Consider the following 25,057-nt stretch of genomic DNA (forward strand, 5'->3'; position numbering starts at 1 on the left):
TGAGCCAAGATCATGCCACTGCACTCCAACCTGGGTAACAGAATGAGACTCCGTCTCAAAAAAAAAAAACAACAAACAAAAAAACCCACAAAGTTATAATGCCACAAGAGGAGTAAGTATAGGGTGCTGAGAGCACACAGGAGAACCATGTAACCCAGACTCTGAGGACCTGGGAAGGCTTCCTGGGGGAGGCGATGTACAAGCTGAAACCTGAAGGGTAATAAGATTTAGCTGTGAGGGTGGTAGTGACAAGATAGGGAGACACAGAACATTTCATGCAGAGGCTACAGCATATCCAAGACCTGGGGTCTAAAGAGAGCTGGCATGCTTGGAGAACTGGAAGCAGCAGTTCAGTGTGACTAGCACTTCAGAGGGTAGGGGAAGAGATAAGTAAGACCTGAAGGTGGAGAGGTGTGACAGAGTCAGATTGTGAAGGAGGTTGTAAGCCATGTCTAGGCTTTTGGACTCTCTCACTCTCTCTCTTTTTTTTTTTTTTTTTTTTGAGCCTTGCTGTGTTGCCCAGGCTGGAGTGCAGTGGGCTGATCTTGGCTCACTGCAACCTCCACCTCCTGGATTTAAGCGATTCTCTTGCCTCAGCCACCTGAGTAGCTGGGATTACAAGCGTGCACCACCACACACAGCTAATTTTTGTATTTTTAGTAGAGACAGGGTTTCACCATGTTGGCCAGTCTGGTCTTGAACCCGTAGCTTCAAGTGATCTGCCTCGCTCAGCCTCTCAAAGTGCTGGGATTACAGGTGTGAGCCACCGCACCCAGCTGACTTTTGGACTCTATCTTGAGGTAGTTGGGAGCCACTGACATATGTTAAGCAAGGGATTGATGTGATCAGATTATTATGTAGAAAGGCCACTCGCTCTGTCTACAGTGTGGAGAATGGATTGGGAGGCAGAATGACCAGTCTGGAGGCTATTGTAGTAATCCAGGTTAGAGATGGTGGTAATGAGACATAGGCAGGTAATAGTGTGGCTAGAAGGAATGGATAGATTCCAGAGACATTTGGAGGTGAAATCAGGAGCTGGTGATTTAACTGGGTATGAATAAAGAGGTAGAAGGAAGATTTGAGGATAAAACTCAGCATTGAACAAGAGGATAAGATTAGTTGGTGTACTCTGTTCCACTTCAGCTGGAGATTTTAAGATGGTGAGAGATGGGGGCAAGTTAAATCCAGGCATGATGAAATGTTCTATCCGAAGCTTATATGGGCTAGGTGCAGTGGCTTACACCTGTAATCCCAGCACTTTGCGGGGCTGAGGTGAGTGGATCACCTGAGTTCAGGAGTTCATGACCAGCCTGGCCAACATGGTGGAACCCCAACTCTACTAAAACTACAAAAATTAGCCAGGTGTGCTGGCACAAGTCTGTAATCCCAGCTACTCAGGAGCCTGAGGCAGGAGAATTGCTTGAACCCAGGAGGCAGAGGTTGCAGTGAGCAGAGAGAGCACCACTGCACTCCACCCTGGGCGACAGAGCGAGACTCCATCTCAAAAAAAATAAGAAGTGTATATAGACACTACCAGAACCGAAGAGAGATTAGGGGGAGATACCAGCAAACTGGGTAGTTGAAATCTTGAGGTTGGACGAGCTCTCCAGGAGGAAAGGAGGGAGTTAGGTGGAAGTCAGGGGCAGGAGGTTATGGATTGGCCCTTCTGACAGACTACCCCACCTCAAACAACTTTACTGGAGCATGACTCCATGGGACTTGTTAGAATAGTTTAAAGTGTGGCCGGTGTTTCAGAACTTGTCAGTTAGTTTTTACACCAGAGAAGTTAATACAGAAATTAGGGATAGGGGCCAGAGTGCAGATAATGAATTGACAGAGAAAGTGAAAATTATATGTAAAAGCGGTAACTTGAAAGTCCCTAAAAGAAAGAGTTAGGGAGTTACGGAGTGATGGGCAGCCCTGCTTGAAAAGGAAGGAGGAGGGCCCTCCTGATGTTTCTAGGTTCTTAGACTGGTTCAAGAACAGCAGGGGAGGGGGATGGAGGAGAGGGTCTCTCTGATGTCCCTGATTTTTTTACTCTCTTTGTTGCTTATTGGTGTCTCTGCTCTGTCACAAGCAACCACTGTTATTCGTATACGAAAAGTCCTCTTTCTGGGTGGTAAGAACTTTTAGTGTCCTTTTGCCCCTAGTCTTATACCTTTTCCCTCTTCTCCTGCTCACTGCTTCATAGAAGAGACTGCAAATGCAACTTTAGGTTGAGACAGTACTGCCTGCAGTGCCAGGGAATGAAATTCCTGGGACTTGATGCCCTTTGAGGCTTAATCCCAGGCTTCCATTTCCTCCTTCGGTGTCTGCTGCACTAGTTCACAAGGGCCAGCTGCCGCAGCCTGAATGTTCCACCTTAACTTGGAGGAGCATCGCCCATGGCAACTCAAAGTTGAGCAACAAAGTCCCCAAGGACAGTGGCCTTCTCTTCTCTGCTGCTTAGTCCTGCTCCCACATCTGACTGCAGGTGGCTTTTACCATTATGTTGATGTGTCAGCATACAATTGATTTTTATTATTTAAATTAGTGCTTCAACTATAAAGGGGGTAGATGAAGAGAACCTATGGGTGTGGCCAGTGCTCCAGACTCTGAGCAAATTGTGAGTTATCTTTGTCCTAGATTTTCCAGAAGGCTCTGGAGATTCAGCAAGATGACTTTTCAAGTTCATAATAAGTGCCCCATTTTCTGCAGCATGATACGTCCTTTCATCTGGCTGTGTTTCCATAGTTTCCAAACTGACTATTCATATTTGCATACTTCCCTGAGAATTCATTTTTTCAGTGTCTCAGCTCTGCCCTAGAGCCCTTCAGTTTGCCTCAAGATTCCATTACACCATGGCTGCCCAACTGCTCTGTCAACTTGGCCCAGTTTGATTTTCCTTGTCTCTGTAGTTGTCATTGACCCATTCATGCCATGTACACCTGCTCATCTCTGCCTTTAAGCCTGTCTGAAGGATGACTCAACTACCATGATCAGAAAGGCCCTGGAAAACCATTGCCCTCTACAGTCATGGGCAGTCTCCCTACTAATCAGCATCAGCACTCATGGCCCTTTCTCGTCCTCTTCACCAGAGGCCAGATGCTAGAGCAAAAAGACCACTTCCAAATGCTAGAACAAAAAGACTGCAGGCTTTATCTGGGAGTCTGGCTTAGTCTTTCTAGAGGAAGATTTGGGCCAAGCTTGTGGAGAGTTGCTCAGCAGAACACTGGTGGGGAGAGATGGCTGTGAGAAGGAGGTTTGGAGTCACCCTTGTCTTAGGACATCTGATGGAGTTGCCTGACCAGATCTGCTGCCTTGGGAAGGCTCAGGAACCATGGACTCTACTGCTGGGACCTGACCCAACCTTTCTCCCTACCACTAGAGCATGAGAAAGACCGCCTGTGTAAGAGTGCTGACTACATGAACCTGCACTTCAAGGTGAAATGGCTCCACAATGAATACGTGCGGGATCTGCCTGTCCTCCAGGGGCAGGTGCCTGAGTACCCAGCGTGAGTCATCATGTGGGCACTACACAGGGAAGGGAAGATGGCCCTCTGGGTGGGCAGGGCTAGTATCCCCAATTCATTTCAACAAGCCAGTCTTGGGTACTGCCTGTTCCAGGTACCACTGTAGACAGAGAAAAGTGTTAAACTGTGCCCTGCCATCCAGAGGATCCCAGTCTAGTGGAGCTGTCAGGAAATGGCATATTCCAACCACGAGTTCTAACCCCCTGTTCTCCTGCTCTGACTGCAGGTGGTTTGAGCAGTTTGTGCTACAATGGCTGGATGAGAATGAGGATGTATCCCTGGAATTCCTGCATGGGGCCCTGGAGCGAGATAAGAAGGATGGAGTAAGTCAGGGGCTTTGGCTGCACAGGGTCCAGGCCAGGTCTCCCAGCAATTAGCTATCGGCAGAAGTTACTGGGCTTTAGCCAGGATGGCTATGCCTGTCCTGTGGAGTTCACAGGAGGGCTGTTGAGGGCCACTAGCCACCCTTGCTGGGTCAGAGCCTTTTCAAACTCTACAAGCTTGGGAAAAGATAGAAGCTGTGGATGGTGACCCTGTGTGTGGTCTTCCTTAGTTCCAGCAGACATCAGAGCATGCACTCTTTTCCTGCTCTGTGGTGGATGTCTTCACACAACTCAATCAGAGCTTTGAGATCATCCGGAAGCTGGAATGCCCAGACCCCAGCATCCTTGCCCACTACATGAGGAGGTTTGCTAAGGTGACCATAACCCTTCCTACTCCCTCCCCCTTACCACCACCACACTCACAGTCTCATCACAGGCCTGAGCTCAGCACTTCTCCATTGTGGCCTCCAGGTAGAGCCTCCTGTGACCCCCATTCTCCTTTGCTTGTTTCTGGGGCAGACAGATGGTTCTGTCTTAGTGCTGTTCTGTGATTGAGAGGGAGCTTTGTCCCGTACTGTGATTCCCCCTTTACCTCCCTGCTGTTACTGTTCTGTGATGAGAAGTGCCACCTTAGGCAAGATCCCCATAGAAGAGCTAAGAGTTCCCTTTCCTTTTCTTTCCTTTTCTTCTCTTCTCAGACCATTGGGAAGGTGCTGATGCAATATGCAGACATCTTGTCAAAGGACTTCCCAGCCTATTGCACAAAGGAGAAACTGGTAGGTTCAGGCCCTGGGACTCTTAGAGAAAGAGAGTGAATGACATTTGAATCCTTGCTTTTGAAGCTGTCCTCAGAATTGAGGGTTGGGGTGACACTCCTGATGCCTGATTCCCACCATGGCTTTGCTTCAGATCCATGCCACAAAATTATGAGAACTTGACAGAGTTCCTGTGAGTCTCATTTGCTACATTATCCTCTGCTAAGCTAGACCTTTGTTTAGTCTTTTATATATAAACTTAAGATATTCAACGAGTTCTAAAGGATAATACATTAATACTTGAGTACCTACCACCCAGCTTTAAAATGAAAACATTTGCTTTTAGTCAAGGAGAATTCTCTGAACTGGCCCCAGCTCTTCGTGCTTAGGGAGAAACCTATGTAATGTGTGAAGTCCCTGTGGCTTTTGTGAGAGAGGGAGGGACCCTAGGCTAATGGGCCCTATGCTGAAAGGAGCCAAGACTCAACAGCTACATCTGTCCCCAAAGCCCTGCATCCTGATGAACAACATGCAGCAACTGAGGGTCCAGCTGGAGAAAATGTTTGAGGCCATGGGAGGCAAGGAGGTAGGTCTTAGGGTTTGGGAGTCACTGTATTTTCCCTTTATTCCTGAGCTCCTTGGCCACAGAACTCTACCCTCTCTTTACTAGGTGTAGGCCAGGAATTCAGCTTGGGGTCTGGGCTGGCTTAATCTGAGAGAGGCATTGGGGTAATGCCCTGTGAGGGAGGAATAGGCATTGGGGTAGGGCCCTGCGAGGGAGGAATAGGCACTGGGGTAGGGCCCTGCGAGGGAGGAATAGGCACTGGGGTAGGGTCCTGCAAGGGAGTAGTAAGGGTGTGGCAGGGTAGAAGAGGGTAAGAAAAGCAGCCTAGCCAGGCTTACCTCCTGTGAATATAGCTGGACCTTGAAGCTGCAGACAGTCTGAAGGAGCTGCAGGTGAAACTGAATACGGTTCTGGATGAGCTCAGCATGGTGTTTGGAAACAGGTCAGTGACCCCACAATACAAGGCCCTCAGAGCCAGATGTGGTCCCTAGCCAATCCCAGAGCCCTTGCCCCACACCTCTCCATATAGCTGCAGGTGTGCGGATCTTCCCTGTACTCCTGCTGACTGTCCCTGCTGGAACTGCACCATGAGCATATGGGAATGGGACCAAATAGCTGGTGCCGCTCCAGGGACAGCATGTGTTTGGGGAGGGGAAGGCTACACTGTGGGCACGTGTGTAGTTTCCAGGTACGGATTGATGAGTGTGTTCGACAAATGGCCGACATCCTGGGCCAGGTTCGGGGCACAGGGAATGCATCTCCAGACGCCAGGGCCTCAGCGACTCAGGATGCAGATAGCGTGCTCCGGCCTCTCATGGACTTCCTGGATGGCAAGTGAGTACAGCATTCAGGACTATCCTGTGGGGATGAGCAAAGCAGATGCCATCTGGCAGGGGAGCTCCTTGGGAAGAGGGGTTCTCAAACTCTCACCCTGGCCTCACCTGTTGCCTGGACTTGCAGCCTCACCCTCTTTGCCACTGTGTGTGAGAAGACGGTTCTGAAGCGTGTACTGAAGGAGCTCTGGCGCGTGGTGATGAACACAATGGAGAGGATGATTGTTCTGCCCCCACTCACTGACCAGACGGTAAGGACACCTCCTTCCACTTCCTCCTGCTGTCTCCCTTCCCCTCACTCCCTGCTTCCTGATGGAGTTGGGGTCCTCTGCTTTTGACTGATTCCCTCTCTGCCCAGGGCACCCAGCTGATCTTCACTGCTGCCAAGGAGCTGAGCCATCTTTCCAAACTCAAGGTACTCTGGGTGTGGGGTCCTCCTGGCAGGTGTGGTCCTTCTGAAGTCATGGAGAGAGGGTGGCTGGGGGGAAGGAAATTGGAGCTTTGGAGACTGAAGAGGAAAAGGAGGAGATGAATATGCACTGTGGGCTGGCAGGTGGGTGCGTGACTGCTCTGAGCTGTCCTGATGCTGCTAATTTCTCTGAACAGGATCACATGGTGCGAGAGGAAACACGGAATCTCACTCCAAAGCAGTGTGCAGTCCTTGACCTCGCCCTGGACACCATCAAGGTGGAGGCCCCCCCTTTTTCAGACAGCCTTACTACCACACTCACTTGGCCCTGGCATTCCACTCTCCTAGACCAGGTGTCCCTCCAGCTCCTAGCACTCCACATCCAGAAGAGAGTTACTATGTACTGCCAAGGATACAAAGAGAATCAGATACGGTTCCTAAGTTCAAGATGCTTATCATTGGTAAGGTGATATAAGGCAGGAACATATGAACTGTGCTTCAAGGCACCTAGGAGAGGTATGTCATAGGTCTCAAGTTCTCTAAGGTTCAGATGGGTAAAAGAGCACTTTTGGTCCTTCTCCTTGCCTGAAATGCTTCTATTCCATTTCTTTGCCTGTCCAGAAAGACCCATCCTTCAAACACCACCCCACCTCCAAGACTGTGGCCATCCCCTACCAATCCTGCCAAATACCCAAATAATACTCTTCACCCAGGAGCCTATGACTCTGGTTCTGTGGGTGTTCCTGAACAGCCTGTTCTCACAGCCCTCTTCTTGCTTCTCTGAGGACAATGTTGGGGAGCTGCTTTCTGTAAGGAGATGAAGCAGTCACAGGTGCTCTTTTATCTTGCAGCAATACTTCCATGCAGGAGGCAATGGGCTGAAGAAAACCTTCCTGGAGAAGAGTCCAGATCTACAGTCTTTACGCTATGCCCTGTCTCTGTACACACAGACTACTGACACTCTCATCAAGACCTTTGTGCGCTCGCAGACCACCCAAGGTAAGGCCCTGAGGGCTTTGGGTTTCCACCTCTCCTCTCTGATACACATCTTCCCCTAGGGAGTCTGTATCTTCATGCCCTTGGGGGCAGATCCAGGTACTTCTTCAGAGAGCCCTTCAAATTCAGATCTTGATTGCTTGATCTCAGTACTTATATCCACCCCACACCCATTACCAGGCAGGAGAATCACAGAGGCCTGGGAGATATGTCTAAGATTTCTTTTCCCAGACATTGCCTGGCCCATGCATGTTTATTGAGCTCAAGGAGTACACCCTGACTGGTAAGCGGCAAGAAGGAAAAATCTGTGAGGAAGACTTGAGCATGAATGAAAGCCATGAGAAATATGAAGGCTCGTAGTGTGGGGAGCTTTGCTGGGAGTTGTCCTGGGGAGAGAAGGCAAAAGACTTTCCAGACTCTGCAGCATGCATAGGGAGACAAGGAAGAGAGGCAAACCATGGCAGCTGCTGGAGGGAGGGTGTGGATCCCGGGGCCCTGTGCATAGCTGTAGTTCCAGTCTCAGGGGTGCTGCTTATGCACAGGGGACCCAGGAAGCCGGCTTTCTCCCAGTGATTTTCAGTGCTCAGAAACCCTTCCTACCTTTCGCGTGGCCTGTCCAAAACAAAACACATCTGCATAGATGTAGCTCAGGTTGAAATTCTGATGCTGGAGCATAGCCCTCCCCAGAGGCACCTCAGGCACATTTCTTACTGCTTGTTCCTAGGAAACCTGAGCAGGCTGCCTGGGGGAGCGAAACTGGTGGCAGAAGTTGACACTTAGGCATTACTGAGCTGTGTGTGAATCTGGGGCACAGGGCTGACCTAGAGGGGTGAGGGGTTTAAGCAGGTAGACTGGTGATGGGAGGTCAGAAAATGGAAGGGACCTAAAGTACTGCTCTGTTCCCCATCTGTTCTCATTTCCAATCCAGGGAGGGAAGAATAGAGAGCAAAGAAGAGCTGTGAGTCTTACTTAAGTGGACAGGGAGAACTTTTACAGAGCTGGGTACATGTGCAGGCACACACCATCAAAGAAGATCTGAGTTAATCCAGAAAGGCTTTTTAGAAGCATTAGGCTTTAAGCTTGATAAAAGATGAGGAGAGCCTGGAATGAGCACACATATGGTGAGAGCAAGGTTGGAGACTGCAGGAAGAATCCCTATGTATGTGTGTGCATTTTCTACCCATTGCTTTATCGTTTAAGGGTCTAAGAAATTAGAGCCTCCAGCCTCTCTCTTGTCCTGCTGGTCTCAGATACCTCCTGTCTTTTTCTACTGTTTCTGCCTATGATTTGGTTGGTCTCTGACCCATGAAGTCTAATTTGGAGCATTCACACACTCACTCCAGCTCTTTCACTTCTTTCTCCACTCTGCCCCACCTCTGTGCTCCCTCAGAATATGTGTAGAGCTGCTTTGAATGGCTGTTAACTCCTTAGACTGCTAACGAATTCTTCTTTCTCTGTTCTGCTGCTGCTACTACCTCTGACTTGCCTGTCCTCATTCAGTGCATGATGGGAAAGGTATTAGATTTACTGCTAATGAGGACATTCGGCCGGAAAAGGGTATGTTGTACACCATGCAAATATGGATCTAACATGGGCTAACACTGACCCCTGGGAGCTAGAATGAGCAACTTGTGCTGGGGGTGGGGGAACCAGCTGTCAAAGTTTAGGAGCTCTATCCCAAGTCTTAGAGATGGGCAATGCCTTCATATAGCCCAGGAAGGGGTTCTGTTGTTGATCCCTGTCTGTGTTCTCAACATTCTCCCACCCCTCTGCCTCAGGACAAAGAAGGATTTTCTCTGGTGTGTAAGATTGTGGTGTTTTTTTTTTTCTTTTCTTTTCCTTTTTTTTTTTTTTTTTTTTGAGACAGAGTCTCACTCTGTCGCCCAGGCTGGAGTGCAGTGGCACGATTTCTGCTCACTGCAAGCTCCGCCTCCCAGGTTCATGCCATTCTCCTGCCTCAGCCTCCTGAGTAGCTGGGACTACAGGTGCCCACCACCACACCCAGCTAATTTTTTTTGTATTTTTAGTAGAGACAGGGTTTCACCGTGTTAGCCACGATGGTCTCGATCTCCCGACCTCATGATCCACCCGCCTTGGCCTCCCAAAGTGGTGGGATTACAGGCATGAGCCACCACACCTGGCCCAGTGTTTGCTTAAAATAGGGTGGGGTCTCTGCTAAGGGGAGCCTATAGATTGGCTCTTTTCAGAGATTGGAACTGGGGAGTTCATTCTATAGAGGGGCCCAGGTTTGAGGGGGATGAAGTCTTTCAGAGCACAGCAGCCACCCAAGCGGGGACCTCTAGGAATCCTGCAGCCTCCCAAGCACGGACCTCTAGGAATCCTGCAGCCTCCCAAGCACGGACCTCTAGGAATCCTGCAGCCTCCCAAGCAGGGACCTCTAGGAATCCTGGGCATAGGTGGAAGGTTGCTGCTTTTGGCTAGAGAAGACCCACATTTTTCCATTAAGAGACACCACCAAGTCAACATAATTCCCAGACACAGATATAAGGCGATGGCACTGTCCTACCCCAACATCTTTTAATGAAAAATCCTTCAGCCTAGGAGATAGTTTTGGGGATCCTTGAGAGAGAGTCTTAGTGCATTTTTGGAAAATGTTGTGCCTAAGATGCTGTCAGCTTAACTTGTGTTACAAGACACAGCCTTGTTCTTTATCCCATTTCTTTCCCTTCTTCTATTGCTTACTTCCCATGGTTACTGTGGTGATTGCTTCTTGCTTTTGGGTATAGGGCGGTGGCCTCCTCACCCCTCAGTTTTACCTCCTAGTGTTCTCCAATGGGGGATCATCTCTCCATTTGTCCCTCAGGGTCTGGTGTGGACGATCCTGTGGGAGAAGTCTCTATTCAGGTGGACTTGTTTACACACCCGGGTACTGGGGAGCACAAGGTCACAGTGAAAGGTGAGTGATGGACTTACAGGTCTGCCCTTTCCTTGCCCAGTGGCCTCACTCATCACTCAAAAGCAGGGGCTCATCTCAGCCCTTCTCCAAGGGGAAGGTCACGTGGGGTTCAAGAACTGGGAATTCCTGGTGGGATCCCTCACAGGTTTCCCTTGTTTGGGCAGTGGTGGCTGCCAATGACCTCAAGTGGCAGACAGCGGGTATGTTCCGGCCTTTCGTGGAGGTGACCATGGTTGGCCCACACCAAAGTGATAAGAAGAGGAAGTTCACAACCAAGTCCAAAAGCAACAACTGGGCCCCCAAGTACAATGAGACATTCCACTTGTAAGTTACAGGGTGGGGGACCTGCAGTACTCTGGGATGGGGGTAAAACTTGAGGGGTGGGTGGGGAGGAGGGCCCTGGGAGATGGCAGACTAGGGTGAAATCAGCTGAAGACTCTCAACTCTGGCCTCATTAACTTCTATCCTGTGCTCACAGCCTCCTGGGAAATGAAGAGGGGCCCGAGTCCTATGAGTTGCAGATATGCGTGAAGGATTACTGCTTTGCCCGGGAAGATCGCGTGCTAGGGCTGGCTGTGATGCCTCTGAGGGATGTCACAGCCAAGGGCAGCTGTGCCTGCTGGTGCCCCTTGGGCCGGAAGATCCACATGGATGAGACAGGCCTGACCATTCTCCGGATTTTGTCTCAGAGGAGCAATGATGAGGTGGCCCGAGAATTTGTGAAACTCAAATCAGAGTCTCGTTCCACAGAGGAGGGGAGCTGAACACCTTCGACTCCTGTTCCAATCAGGCAGCAGCAATTTCGCAAATCAGAGCCAGTGGGAGTTAGCTGTGTAATCAGCTTAGGATCTTTGCAGTCAAGAGGCTGACCCCTTCAGTTAAAGATATTTAAGGAAAAATTTGGGGTGGTGATAATATTGCTTTTCACAGAAAGGGTCATGAAGCCCTGACCCAGCAGGACTGTGGTACTAGGGGCTGGTATGTGGGGTTACCATATGGAGAAATTTCCCATAAAGAGAGAAGGACAAACATTTCTGAGAGTGTCAGCCATTCTTGGTAGACACCCCTCCACTCCTCATTCCACCTCTACCATCTCCATGCCACAGCTTATCCAGTTAGACACATACACACCAATCATTAGAAAAACAAGTGTAGAGGGTGTGGAACTTGTGCCTGGCTGGCTGGGTAGTCAGTTGAGCCTGTTGCTGAGCCCTGTGGTCTGGATTGGAGTATGGCCAGGGCAGGAGTACACAGAATAGAATTTAGACTGTCCCTTGAGCAGAATCCACTGATTTTCTGTGGCTCCAATGAGAACAAGGCTTTGAAACTGAACAAGATACCTTCTAGAAATGAACTGTGCTAATCCCTTTCCCCAGATTGTATCATGAGTAGGACCAGGTTCACGTGGTGCTTCAAAGCCCTGAGAAGAATATTTCTTTGGACCCCAGGCACTAGGGGCCACCTGCCTGGGAGTCTCCCTGCCTCACTCGTCTAGGCAGGGGAGTGATGCTTGAGGACGTGACAGGCTGTTCTAACATGTATCTACCTGAGGGGTAGTTGAAGGATCCAGGAGTATTTTCTTCTTGGGTAGGCCCTGAACAAAGCCAAATAGAAACCAGTCTAGAAAAAGTCCTGCTCATCTGTGTCCACTGCCTTCTAGCCATCCTCCACCTTGCAGAGAGAATCTAGACTTTGGTCTCAGTCTCTCTCTTTCATCTGGGTCATTTGCTATTCCCCTCAGATATTCAACCCTGTAGAAGGAGCCTGGACTCTGATCCCTCTGTACAGGCTGGATGGAGGGGGCCCTCAACATTCCCTGGGAGGTCAGAGACAAACTTTCAGAGAGTCAGATGGACTTCCCAAGACTTGCTCAGAGATATGACATGGTTCTTGGATTTCCTCTGTAGCAGCCTCCTGGACTTCCTGAGGACTCGACATTGTCCACAGATGTACTGGCCATTACATGAAACAAGAAACCAAGCATCTTTGCTGTTGTTAATTATTATATGTGCCATTGTTACAGATTATAGGCTAGTCTGTAATAAATTATCTTATAGCAGCCTTTGGGGTTTGGTAATTCTGCTAATGTGTGGAAAGCCATGGAAATGACTGTCCTCTATAATGGTAGATTTTGGCCTAATGGTCCTTTGCTGCTTCACACTTCTCCACCCCCATGCCTGACAGCCAGTGGGTGAAGCCTAAAGTGGTTCTGGATAAGCACCACTGGGCTAACATCCTGTCCTAGAGCTGAGACCACCAATCTAATTAAGAGAGTCATGGGACATAAGGCAAAAGGTCCAAAAGAGTAGCAGTAGAGGTAGTCTGGTGCAAACTCGTCCATGCTTCTCTTCCTTTTGTCTAGAATCGCTAGGACAGATCACAGCCTGGGTTGTGAGGACAAGGCAGGGGCCCACTGGGGAGAGGTGTGCCTGCCCATCTTGGCAGAGGAGTGAGGCTGCCACAGATAGGACAGAAGATTAGGCTTAGGACTGTACCTTGGCCTTTCATTCAGGCTCTATTCAAGGAAGAAGAGCTGCAGTAGAATGCCTACTCCCAAAGGGGAAGAAATAAGGTAAAGGGCCTCCTGGCATGGAAATGGGAAAAGCTGAAACAAGAAAGATAGTGTTCACCTACTCTCTCAACCTGCACCATCACTACTTGTGAGGCAGGGACTAACGGGGCACCAGGCGGGGTTGCTCCGTCTCCACTGCTTGCTAAATAAATCCTTAGAGTTCAGTTGCTCATTTAAAAATTTCCTCCTCCCTGCTCCTCTCCCAAGCCAACCACTTAACATTTCTGCCTCAAAATTACCTGTTGAATCCATTGGGTCGCCTCAAATTCCCACGACTACCACAAGAGTCGTGGCAGCTTTTACGTCCTCATGCCTGAGTTACTGTGATAATCCCCTGCTTCCGTTCTTACCCTGTTCTCTTCACACACTCTAATATAAAGTCCTTCTCCTATTAAACTATTCAGTGATCACCGATAGCCTCCAGGCTGAAACTCCAGGACCCTTCAATATATGTGCAGCCGGCACCGCCCCCCTTGCCGCTATCCTGCAGCTATTCTAAAGCACTGCCCCGGCAGGTCCCCGACACGCACCATGCGCTCCTACCAGTCCGTGCCTGCACATGCTGCTCCCTTTGCTGGAAAGTCAGCCAGCCCTTTCCACTGCTTTCTAGGTTCTGATATCCGGACGCCTCTCCACAGCACTCTACATTGTTATAATTTACTTGTCCCTCTCCCCTCGTCAGCCGGTGACCTACCCAAAGGCAGGATCTGAGTGTTTCATCTCCATTCCCTCAACGGTCAGCATAGTTCGGGTACTTCAAAGCCAAATCGGCAGCTAGGGGCCCCCTCCTTGGAGAAACATAATGGGTCGGCACCTGAGGACAGGGGTGTGGCCAGGGGCGGGCTCATGGGAGGTGGGCGTGGTTTGTGGGCGGGGCTCTGCTCTAAGCCGGAACCTGGGGCTCTAGGGCTCCTGCGCAGGAAGGTGCGTTAAGATGGCAGTCGCTGGAGTCGGAGGCTGGGCGGTGACGGTGAGCAAGAGGAGCCCAAAGGGGGCGCCCGAGTAGAGGTTATCGCCTTCTCCCTCCCAATATTCCTTGGAGAGAGACTATCCCATCAGTATTTCCAGTAGCTGTCCATCCTCATACTTTCTTGAGACCACTCCCCATATTCGAGTATACTGGTTTTCCAGACACTCCCACAGAGGACATATTTGTCGAGATTATCTAAGAAAGGAGGGCTTTATCCCCCATATAACTCCTAAAGGGCACACATTTTTCCAGTTATGAAGCAGATACCCCCAAACCTCCAGTAATTGCACATTCTTGTTAACTCAGGGAGTTTTCCACTTTTCCAGCGCTATGCAGATTCTCTAAGAAGTCATAATCCTTGTCCCATACTTGATCTGAAGTAGCACTTTTGCTATCATTCCCTCCCACTCTTCGGCATAGGATACCTACTCTAGAGGCAAGAGTCAAACTCTGGCTGGCTACCCATGGCTTCAGCAAGCTTTCAGATTTGAATTAGCCACTGATTTCTGTAGGCTATATCTAATCAGAATTAGAACAGAAGTACGTTTAACAGTGGGCTTTTAAGAAAGAAAAATCACATCTTTCAGCTTAAGTTGTCGCCGACATATTCATTGTGAATATTCGGACTAACTCCCTGAATGATCCACCCAACTCCAGAAGCAGACAGGCAAAGTTGAAAAAGCAGCAAATAGTGGAGATGGTATTGAAGTAGGAGTCAGAAGACTGGGCCCAGTTCTGCTACATTCTAGTCAGGAGATGACGTTTAACTTCTCAGAGCCTCAATAACTTGCATCTGTCATCTAGGACTAATAATTCCTGCCATGTCTACCTCAGAGGGATCAAATGGGCTCATATATATGAAAGCACATTGAAAACTATACATTTTCTTTAAGTGTATAGGGGATTATTATAAATGATCCTCTGAGTTCTAATTAACTTCCAAGGAATTTGTCTTGCTTGTTACTGGGTTCAAATGCAACAGATATTTTTTGAGCGCTTACTATGTGCCAGGTATTCATCTAGGCATGAGGCCTAGCATTGAACAAAAAGAGACAAAAACCCCTTATAAATTTAAAAGTGAGTCATCAGCATGTTAAGTGCCTACTCATTACCCAGTGCAGCGCCAAAGCATGGTGAAGTAGTAGGAAGAATCTGGATTCTAGATTTAACTCTGCCACTATATAGCTGTGTGAGAAAGACTTTTTCCCTGTATGAGCCTGAACTTCCTCATCTGTAAAACAAGGTAACCTCTAAGGCTCTTTCCAGCTAAAATATGCTTATCACTTGCGATTCTAATTGCTAAAGTTCCCTACCCCTAAGGAGCTTATTGCCCTGCTGTGATAACCAGACTGGCAAAGCTGAACAGTCATAGAACTAGAAGGACAAGAATGCTGATGTCACACTAGGTCCCACACAAGAGTGGTAACAACAGTGTTGCTCTGTAGGTAATGGAGTATTTAGAGAGACTTGTTGGACTTGGGAGGATGGGAAGCTTTGAATTAGAGGAAAAAGAGGAGATTTTCTTGCAAATATTGGGACGTGAATGAATGGAAGTATAAAGGAAAAGAAAATATGCCATTTATTATTTTTCTAGTGTATCACGGTCCTGGCAGAAAAACAGTTGATATTTAAAATGGTTGAACTGAAAAGAACCCATATAGAGGTATGATCAATATTAAGGAGACTAACAAGGAATGGTGAAACAGACTAGCAACAGTGGTGAATCAGTAGCACTTCTAGACCTACAGGGGAAAGGTGGGAAGTGTTGGTACCAGAGCCCAGCTAGAGACAACTTTGTAAGAAGGACTGCCTGACAAGGCATATCCGTAAGGCCAGGTACAGGGGCTCACGCCTCTCAACACTTGGGGAAGCTGAGGTGGGAGGATCGCCTGAGGTCAGGAATTCAAGACCAGCCTGGACAACATAACGAGACCCTGTCTCTACAGAAAAGCCCAAGAGAGGGTTTTCGGATCTTGCGCAAGAAAGAATTTGAGGCAAATTCATACAGCAAAGTGAACGCAAGTTTATTAAGAAAGTAAAGGAATGAAAGAATGGCTACTTCATAGGCAAAGCAGCCCAGAGGGCTGCTGGTTGCCCTTTTTTTTTTTTTTTTTTTTTTTTTGCGACGGAGTCTTGCTCTGTCGCCCAGGCTGGAGTGCAGTGGCCGGATCTCAGCTCACTGCAAGCTCCGCCTCCCGGGTTTACGTCATTCTCCTGCCTTAGCCTCCCAAGTAGCTGGGACTACAGGCGCCCGCCACCTCGCCCAGCTAGTTTTTTGTATTTTTTAGTAGAGACGGGGTTTCACCGTGTTAGCCAGGATGGTCTCGATCTCCTGACCTCGTGATCCGCCCGTCTCGGCCTCCCAAAGTGCTGGGATTACAGGCTTGAGCCACCGCGCCCGGCCTGGTTGCCCATTTTTATGGGGTTTTTTATTATATGCTAAACAAGGGGTGGAATATTTATGCCTCCCCTTTTTAGACTATATAGGCATTCTTGACATTGCCATGGCATTTGTAAACTGTCATGGCACTGTTGGGAGTGTAGCAGTGAGGACGACCAGAGGTCACTCTCATCACCAACTTGGTTTTGGTGGGATTTAGCTGGCTTCTTCACTGCAACCTGTTTTGTCAGTAAGGTCTTTATGATCTGTATCTTGTGCCGACCTTCTATCTCATCCTGTGACTTAGAATGCCTGACTGTCTGACAATGCAGCCCAGTAGGTTTCAGCCTTATTTTACCAAGGCTCTATTCAAGATGGAGGTATTTAAACACCTCTGACAGTATTACTATTTATTTATTTATTTATTTATTTATTTATTTATTTATTTTCAGCATCTATGGGCCATAGTACTATTTAATCAAACACTAATTTAGGTTTTTCCGGCTGGGTGCGGTGGTCCACACCTGTAATCCCAGAACTTTGGGAGGCCGAGGTGGGTGGATCACTTGAGGTCAAGAGTCAAGACCAGCCTGGCCAACATGGTGAAACCCCATCTCTACCAAAAATACAAAAATTAGTCTGGCATGGCCAGGTTTGGTGACTCATACCTGTAATCCCAGCATTTTGGGAGGCCGAGGCGGGCGGATCACAAGGTCAGGAGATCGAGACCATCCTGGCTAACATGGTGAAACCCCGTCTCTACTAAAAATACAAAAAATTAGCCTGGCGTGGTGGCAGGCGCCTGTAGTCCCAGCTACTCAGGAGGCTGAGACAGGAGAATGGCGTGAACCTGGGAGGTGGAGCTGGCAGTGAGCCGAGATTGCGCCACACTGCACTCTAGCTTGGGCGACAGAGCGAGACTCCATCTCAAAAAAAAAAAAAAAAAAAAAAAATAGCCAGGCGTGGTAGTGCAGGCTTGTAATCCCAGCTACTTGGGAGACTGAGGTGGGAGGATCACTTGAACCCAGGAGGTGGAGGTTACAGTGAGCCAAGATGGTGCCACTGCACTCCAGCCTGGGCAACAGAGCAAGACTCCATCCCCAAAACATAAATAAAAATAAAAATTTTAGTTTTTTCTGTTAAGGTATTTTGTAAGTGTGCTTAACATCTACAGTCAGTTGACTTTATGTAAAGGAGGTTACCCTCTATAATGTGAGTGAGCCTCATCTGATGAAGGAATTAAAGGCAAAAACTGGGGTTTACCAAAGAGGAAGAAATCCTGCCTCAAGACTCTAAAAGTCCTACCTGAGTTTCCTGAGATGTATATTTTAATCTGTCTATGTAGACTTTATATATGTATATATAAATATATCTCTTTCTCTATATATAGATAGATGATTTCTATTGGTTCTGTTTCTCTAAAGAGACATATATCATCCCTGCACTGAATGTTGTTTACAGGAAGTTGCAGTCTTCACATTTTTTGAAAAAACAATTCACGCACAAAGTTGTCTTACAAAACCTTAAGTAGCCAAAAGGATATAGAGTGAAAATTGAGTCTCCCTTCTACCCCTAGTGTTCTGCCTCCCAATTACTTAGTTACTTTACTGTTACTAATTTGTTATAAATCCTTCCAAACATGAATATAACTAGAACACCGAATAAATGGGACCCATAAGAACCAATCATAAAAGCACTTTATTTTTGTCTCTTGTTTTTTGAACCAGACTATTAGTTTCCCTCCTGCCACTGAGAAAAAGCAGACCCCATTTCTACCTTTTCAGTGGAAAATATATGGAATATTCCAGATAAAAGCAGTTATTCAAGTTGAGCGAAAGTGCCCTCTTGCTCTTCCTTCTCCTCTTCACACTTAACTCCAGCCTCTGAGAAACCTCCCCTTTCAAAACTCCTTTTGAAAACCCCTGCTTTACATTATTTTCTTGAGTAAGGAAAGAAAGTGACAGGTATTGCCTTTTATTGTAGATAAGAAAAGCTAGAAAACTGGGAATGAATCATTTGTTTTAGGTATAAATGATTTAGGATTCCAAGCTAAGAAACAGAACTGAGTTTTCCAAACTTCCTGTTGGAGTTTTTTTGTTGTTGTTTGTTTATTTTTTTTATCTCACCCTTGCTCCTGATTTTAAAACCAGTAACACTTGTTTAAAGGAAAGCACAACACTTGGTTTCTAAGATGCTCTTCAACAAACTTTTTTTTTGAGAAAGAGTCTCACTGTGTCAGCCAGGCTGGAGTGCAGTGGCTCTATTTCGGCTCACTGCAACCTCCACATCCTGGGTGCAAGTGATTCTCCTGCTTCAGCCTCCTGAGTAGCTGGAATTACAGGCATATGTTACCATGCTCGGCTAATTTTTGTATTTTTAGTAGAGGCAGGGTTTCACCATGTTGGCCAGGCTGGTCTCGAACTCCTGACCTCGGGTGATCCGCCTGCCTCGGTCTCCCAAAGTGCTGGGATTACAGGAATGAGCCACCACCACACCCAGCCAACAAACATTGTTAAATACCTACTATGTGCAAAATAGTTAAGACTAGCTCAGTAAACATTCAGTCATTTTTATAGACCGAAAGAAATAGAAGATAAGCCATCCCAAAGGATCAGTATTATGATACCTAATAAGGAGTTTACTTTGTGAGACTGAGAAGTTACAAGTGCCAGAAGGACATGGTGTGACCTCCAATATTTGTTCAGACCCAAGTGAAAACTCTAGACAGAGGGGTATTTATAGCACACAGTTACTTTATAAAGCCTGCCTTATAGACTGAGAACTCCCGAGGGAGACTGTGAGGTTGGAAATAGAAAAAGGTGGTAGCTAAGAAACTAGTGTTTTGAAGATTCCTCGCCATTCCATTTTGTGTTTAAATATTATTTTATATTCATCTTCAGCTCTTTGCTTTAAACTATTTGAAACCAAAGCTAAGTTTATTGAAAAGTTATCAGGGGGTCCATGAACCACTTTGGGAAGGAGAAAGTTGTAAATGAGGATTTTGAGACTCACTCATTTTCCTTCAGTAGAGGAAACAGAAAAAAAAAAAAAACCTACAATAAAAGAATTTGGCAAATTCTCAAAAGTTGGGAACCAGAAGTAATAAACTGAAGGAGATCTAGTCATCTAAATGGCATCATAGACTAGTAGCTGTTTGAACATCTTCCCACCACTCCCAGAATTTTAAAGTTCCTAAGTTTAGAAGGTTTTCCTAGAGTGTTTTGCTGTGAAAAAGACATTGTAGTTGAAATGAGGAGGGGACAAGACAGGGAGTTTAACTGAGAAGTGTCCTGTGGAGTGCTGGTAGTTTTGGGACTGTGCCTTTTAAATGCATTTTGGGATAAGACTTGCTTTCTATTCCCCCCTCCCCCTTTTTTTTTTTTTTTTTTTTTTGTATATGTTCTTCCATAGCATTAGGGAAAAAAAAAAAAAACCTTTTGTTTTCTTCTGTAATTGTTAGCTTTGCTGAGATTCATGTGCTGGGAATCAGGTTGGGGAACCTTGATTTCTGGAATAACTGGGGATTTGTGCATTGGGTGTAATAGCTAATTCAGAGAAACTCGGACAGAGTAGATTAGAAGTTTTTGTAATTTTATACAACAGTTTGGGGAAAATGTAGCTTTTATTTTAGGGAATGATAGGCATATCTGCTTCTGTGAGAGCCCTTTCCTCAGGTTCTCAAAAGCATTTAAGTCAACCAGGATTCTGTTCATGTGTAATCTCCTCTGATATTTTTTGTTCTGTTTGTTGTTGTTGCTGTTAAAAGACAGGGTCTCACTCTGTTGCCCAGGCTGGAGTGCAGTAGTGTCTTCATTAGCTCACTGTAAGCTCAAACTCCTGGGCTCAAGTGATCCTCCCACGTCAGCCTCCCAAGTAGCTGGGACTACAGGCGTGAGCCACCATGCTTGGCTAATTTAAAAGATATATATAGAGAGATGGGGGTCTCACTACATTGCCCAAGCTGGTCTTGAACTCCTGGCCTCAAGCAGTCCTTCCACCCCAGCCTCCCAGAGTGTTGGAATTACAGGCATGAGCCACTGTGCCTGGCCCTGTGCTGGTTTTTTTGTTGATGAGATGTTTTTCTCCAGAAGACAGATTTATTCATTGAGTGTTCATTATGACTTCTTTGGACACAGTCTAGGTTATTTTAGTCCTAAGAGTCTGGCTATGCTGGTGTCACAGTTATGTCATTTCTATGTTTCATTGTGTTTGCTATATTTTATGTGGTTTTCAGACTGAGCTAAATATAAACAAAGACTTGTGATTAAAGTCTGCCCCCAATACAAAATATTAAGTATTTTATGCTTAATATATTCACCAGCCTTTTGTGTACAAGTAAGTGTGGTGGATGCAGGATGCTGGCAGCACAGAATCACAACTGTGGCTTAGGGGAACTTGAAGTCGGTTTGTAGTATAATGCCAACGGGAAGACTGTAGGCTAATAGGTCAGCACCCTATTCCCAACCCCTAGTTTCAGCCATCTATGTTATGCAATTTCATCTACAGTTTAGGAAGCTTGGAGACTATCAACTCAAGGTTGGACAGGTTATTTCTACCTTTGGATTCTCCTGTCTAAGTGAAAGAACTTTAGTTTCTACAACTATGTCTTATAGAGGCTAGTGCTATTCCTTAAATTCTGTTTGGCACCTCTTTTATTACTCTTAGGTTTTTCAACATGCTTTTTAACATGTCATGATTGTGTCCCCAGATATTTAGTAATTACAAAGGGAAAAAATAGTAAGTTTACAGCAGAAAGTCTGGAAGGCACTATCTTAGCCGAGTGATCTAGATTCACACCACCAAGAATACATAGCAACAGCATGTTTCCTCATGATATCATGCACTGAGAAGGGCACATCACACAAATCCAAGTTTAGGCATATTCTACAGAAAAACTGGCCAGTACCCTTCAAAAGTATCAAGGTCATAAAAAGCAAGGAAAGAATGAGGAACAGTAACAGGTTGGAGGAGATTAAAGGGACATAACAACTAAATGCCATATGGGATCCTGGGTTGGTTCTTGGAACAAAAAAAGATAATTGTGGGAAAAAATGGTAAAATATTAAATTCTTTTTTTTTTTTTTTTGAGACAGAGTCTTACTGTGTCGCCCAGGCTGGAGTGCAGTAGTGCAATCTCGGCTCACTGAAGCCCCGCCTCCCTGGCTCACACCATTCTCCTGCCTCAGCCTCCTGAGTAGCTGGGACTACAGGTGCCTGCCACCATGCCCAGCTAGTTTTTTTGTATTTTTAATAGAGACGGGGTTTCACTGTGTTAGCCAGGATGGTCTCGCTCTCCTGACGTTGTGATCCGCCCACCTCGGCCTCCCAAAATGCTGGGATTACAGTCATGAGCCACTGCACTCGGCCTAAAATATTAAATTCGATACGTTAGTTAATAGTATTATGCCAAGGTTAAATTGTTTGTTAATTATTCTATGGTTTGTGAGATACTAATATAAGGATAAAGTATGGGTGAAAGGTATATAGAAATTCTTTGTATTATTTTTGCAATTCTCTGTAAATTTAAAATCTCCGAACGTTTTTTAAAATTTAGTGCCCCAAATTGGACATACTATTTCAGTAAAGATTATTTTGAAAATTACTCTCCTGAATAAGATAGGAAGAGTATTTTCCTATAGTTGGTGAATTCACTTAATTTTTTTCAGCTTTTTATTATTATATATTGAATAGATATAAGGTTTACAACAAATGTGTAGTTGTAAAGAGTTAGCAATAACAGAAGCACAAGTATAGCCTGAAGCTCCCAGTATTCTCTATCTTATCTCTTTCCCTCTCTCTAACCTCTATCCTGAATTTTCTATTTTTTATTTTCTTACTTTTATTTATAGGTTTACCTTGATCTTTAACTTTATGTATGTAAATGATATAATACTGTATGTCTTCTTCTGCAGATTTTTTCCCTAAATATTATACTCCTGAGATTTATCAATGTTGATGTCATTCACTCATTTTCACTGCTGTAGAGCTTTCCATTGTATGACCATACTAGAAGATACTTACTGATCTTATTGTTAATAACCATTTGTTGGTTTTCAGTTTTGCTGTTATAAGCAGTGCTATTTCATACATCCTTGTGCATGACATGTTATAAGAGTTTCATTAGGATATACACCTAAAAATGGACATGGTAAGATAGGGAGTACATGCTTGATCAACCTTTTAGATAAGGCCAAATTGTTTTCTAAAGTGGTTGTCCAACTTTTAATACCACCACCAATATATAGATGTTCTAGTGGTTCAATTTTTTCTGTAACACAATATTATTAGACTTTAAATTGTTTTACTAATATGATGGGTATGTATGTTAAAATATTTAACCATTGCTATTTATTGATTGACTACTTTGTGCCAAGCACTGTGGCAGGCAATTTCATCCATTAATTAATTTCTCTCACAACTCTTCTATCTTAGCCCCATAATGAAGACTAATGCTATATACTTCATTCTAAATACGTGAGTACCCCTAAACCTCTTTCTGACAAATTTATTAACTGGCCTTTCTCTACCCTGTATCTAAGTTATTTACTTTTAAAAATTTATTTTAGAAGAAATCTGAGACAGAAAGTTGTTAATAATTTGTCCCAAGTCACATTGTTGTTAATTAGTAGCAGACTTTCAACTAAAACCCAATTTTCTGGCTCCTAGTCCACTTTTTATAATTTAACTTTTTAGAACAATTTGTGAATCAAGCAGCCCTCTGAACTAGAATAGGTTCAAAGAGACCCTCTAATCTGTTTTTTGCTGCATCTCTTCCCTTCTTCCTTCTACACCTCAGTTCTTCCTCCTTTCCTTTCACATTCTTCCATGCTTTCTCTGAGTTTAACAGCTTAAATATACTTTCCAGTTGGCTGCCATGTGACATGATGTGTGTGCAGAAAACGTCACAAGATTGATAAGCACCTGGTTCCAACTGGAACAGTCATTACTCAGGCCCCTAGTTGGCTGGTATATGCCTTATACCCATTTCACATTTCAAGGGTGCTGCTTATAGGGATTTGGCCAGACTACCCTCTCAAAGCTGTTAGTGGCCCTGAAGGGGTGGGAGAGCCTCCAGAACTTCAGGCCATCCCATCCTTGGCTTTCCTTTTTCAGCAGTGGTAGGAACCCCAGCTCTGGGAGTACAGGCAACTGGGAGTAGGTCTGGGTGCCCAGAAAATGGTGATATTGGAACTGAAAATGGTGATATTGTTTAGGAGAACACAGATTCTGTGGATAGAAGAGACAGACCTGAAGTGGGGGTACAAAATTTGTAGCCCACAAACTCACAAGTAAATTTTGTTTGGCCTGCACAGCATTTAATTTTCTTTAAAAAAAAATCTGGATACTTTTATAGGAAGCATTTGTTTACCAATTTGTCACAATGCCCAGTACTTCATTTCCTGTAGTTTTATATCTAACTGCTGTTAACTTTCTAGCTTCTAAAGGTTTAGGATGCAACTCTGCCTAGATTCCTGAAATTCGAATTGTATTCATAATGAGGTCACTTGAGACTCACTGAGGGCAGAACTAGAAGATGTATTATCTTTCCAAAGTGATCACAATTGTCAAGGTTATTTTTTTTTCTAGCTGTTGAATATATCATGGCTGGGAACACCATTTTACTTCGACTTTACACCTCTCTCAAGATTATGACTTTCCCCCCTATGTTGGGATGTCTGGGATAATTGAGGTGAAAATACCTATAAAGTTTTCTAGTCTTGACTCATCTGTACTTTAGGGGACCTGAAATAAATTGATTAAAATACATATACTTTATTGGCCTTTTCTGAGTTGGGTTAAGAATGGAGAGAAAAACAGGAGGCAAAGAAGGATATGTCTGTATAGCAAATCATGGAGTTTCATAAAGTATAATTTTTCCAAGTATTAAAAAATTTGACTTTTATATAAATACGAAATGAATAGGTCTCAAATATTTTATTTAATTTATTAATTAATGAGGTAACCAGTAAGATATTAAGATAAGTTCAAATGAAAAATTAAGAGCTAAGTATTTATAGGCAATTTAATAAAGGAATGTTAAAATATGATTTCTGAATTATATACAAAACTAATTAATGTCCTAAAGTGCAATAAGTCATAAACTTTGGAGTCATCTTTTCCACCAGACATAAAACATTCTTATCACTACTAGATAAAAATCTGTAAGTTAACCTCTGCCCTAACCAGTTATAAAATAGTCTAGTCAATAGAAAACTAATCAAAGATATAAACCCAAAACTGTACTAAAAGATCACCCAATAATTTCTTTCACCTGTTTCTAGGTTTCAGATGATTTTTCTGACAACTGTAGTCATCAGTTTCAACTCGGTTGTCAGGAAATGAAATCTGTTTCCCAAGCTTTGAAACTATAACTTTATGATGAAGATAAATAAAGTGAATTCCAAATTACCATATGTGTCTTAGAGATAGATCATTTTGGACTTCAGGGATCAAGTTCCAAGTTTCTTAAGAATGTGTTTGAATGACACGGTATCAGCATGAGAAATTCTCATATTCTGAATCTTTATTTCCTTTATAGAAATTCCATGGAATTATAGTTGGTCTACTCTGCAATGTCTCTATTTGAAAGCCAAAGTGAGGACAGACAAGATGAACATAGGTAAACTCAGGAAAATGTATCTGAGTATGTCACTGTCATTACCTTTGAAGAGTATGTGTGTGTGTGTGTGTGTGTGTGTGTGCGTGTATGTGTGTGTACATGCACATATGACAGATCAACCTGCCAATTAGATTGTTAACCTACCAAACAACTGATCAGGAAAGGAAATATATTTTTCAAAAGTAAATACTTTGTACTTACAAGT

At 45.1% G+C, this 25,057-nt stretch overlaps 2 protein-coding genes across 14 annotated transcripts in view; both read left to right on the forward strand.

The window, feature by feature from the left end:
• Positions 1-12,369, forward strand: part of LOC105485723 (unc-13 homolog B) — a 232,160-nt gene extending 219,791 nt beyond the window's left edge. For 5 of the 10 annotated variants that reach the window (XM_011748144.3, XM_011748153.3, XM_071077964.1 and 2 more), the window contains 15 exons: positions 3,368-3,494; positions 3,739-3,835; positions 4,066-4,209; positions 4,534-4,611; positions 5,099-5,176; positions 5,509-5,597; positions 5,837-5,989; positions 6,116-6,239; positions 6,347-6,403; positions 6,595-6,675; positions 7,249-7,396; positions 8,894-8,950; positions 10,218-10,310; positions 10,475-10,634; positions 10,789-12,369. In XM_011748144.3, the coding sequence (XP_011746446.2) occupies positions 3,368-3,494; positions 3,739-3,835; positions 4,066-4,209; positions 4,534-4,611; positions 5,099-5,176; positions 5,509-5,597; positions 5,837-5,989; positions 6,116-6,239; positions 6,347-6,403; positions 6,595-6,675; positions 7,249-7,396; positions 8,894-8,950; positions 10,218-10,310; positions 10,475-10,634; positions 10,789-11,074 (1,772 nt within the window). In that variant the 3' untranslated portion in view covers positions 11,075-12,369. The remainder of the gene's footprint in view (positions 1-3,367; positions 3,495-3,738; positions 3,836-4,065; positions 4,210-4,533; positions 4,612-5,098; positions 5,177-5,508; positions 5,598-5,836; positions 5,990-6,115; positions 6,240-6,346; positions 6,404-6,594; positions 6,676-7,248; positions 7,397-8,893; positions 8,951-10,217; positions 10,311-10,474; positions 10,635-10,788) is intronic. The other 5 variants (XM_011748154.3, XM_011748155.3, XM_071077968.1 and 2 more) reach the window with 1 other exon arrangement.
• Positions 12,370-13,770: 1,401 nt separating this feature from the next.
• Positions 13,771-25,057, forward strand: part of LOC105485722 (phospholipid-transporting ATPase FetA-like) — a 111,236-nt gene continuing 99,949 nt past the window's right edge. For 2 of the 4 annotated variants that reach the window (XM_011748135.3, XM_011748140.3), the window contains exons 1-3: positions 13,777-13,852; positions 22,665-22,706; positions 24,772-24,852. In XM_011748135.3, coding sequence (XP_011746437.1) covers positions 24,843-24,852 — 10 coding nt within the window. In that variant the 5' untranslated portion in view covers positions 13,777-13,852; positions 22,665-22,706; positions 24,772-24,842. Of the gene's footprint in view, positions 13,853-14,759; positions 15,516-22,664; positions 22,707-24,771; positions 24,853-25,057 lie in introns of those variants that run through there. The other 2 variants (XM_011748136.3, XM_011748139.3) reach the window with 2 other exon arrangements.

This window comes from Macaca nemestrina, chromosome 14 (assembly GCF_043159975.1).
Source record: "Macaca nemestrina isolate mMacNem1 chromosome 14, mMacNem.hap1, whole genome shotgun sequence".
Taxonomy (NCBI): Eukaryota; Metazoa; Chordata; class Mammalia; order Primates; family Cercopithecidae; genus Macaca; species Macaca nemestrina.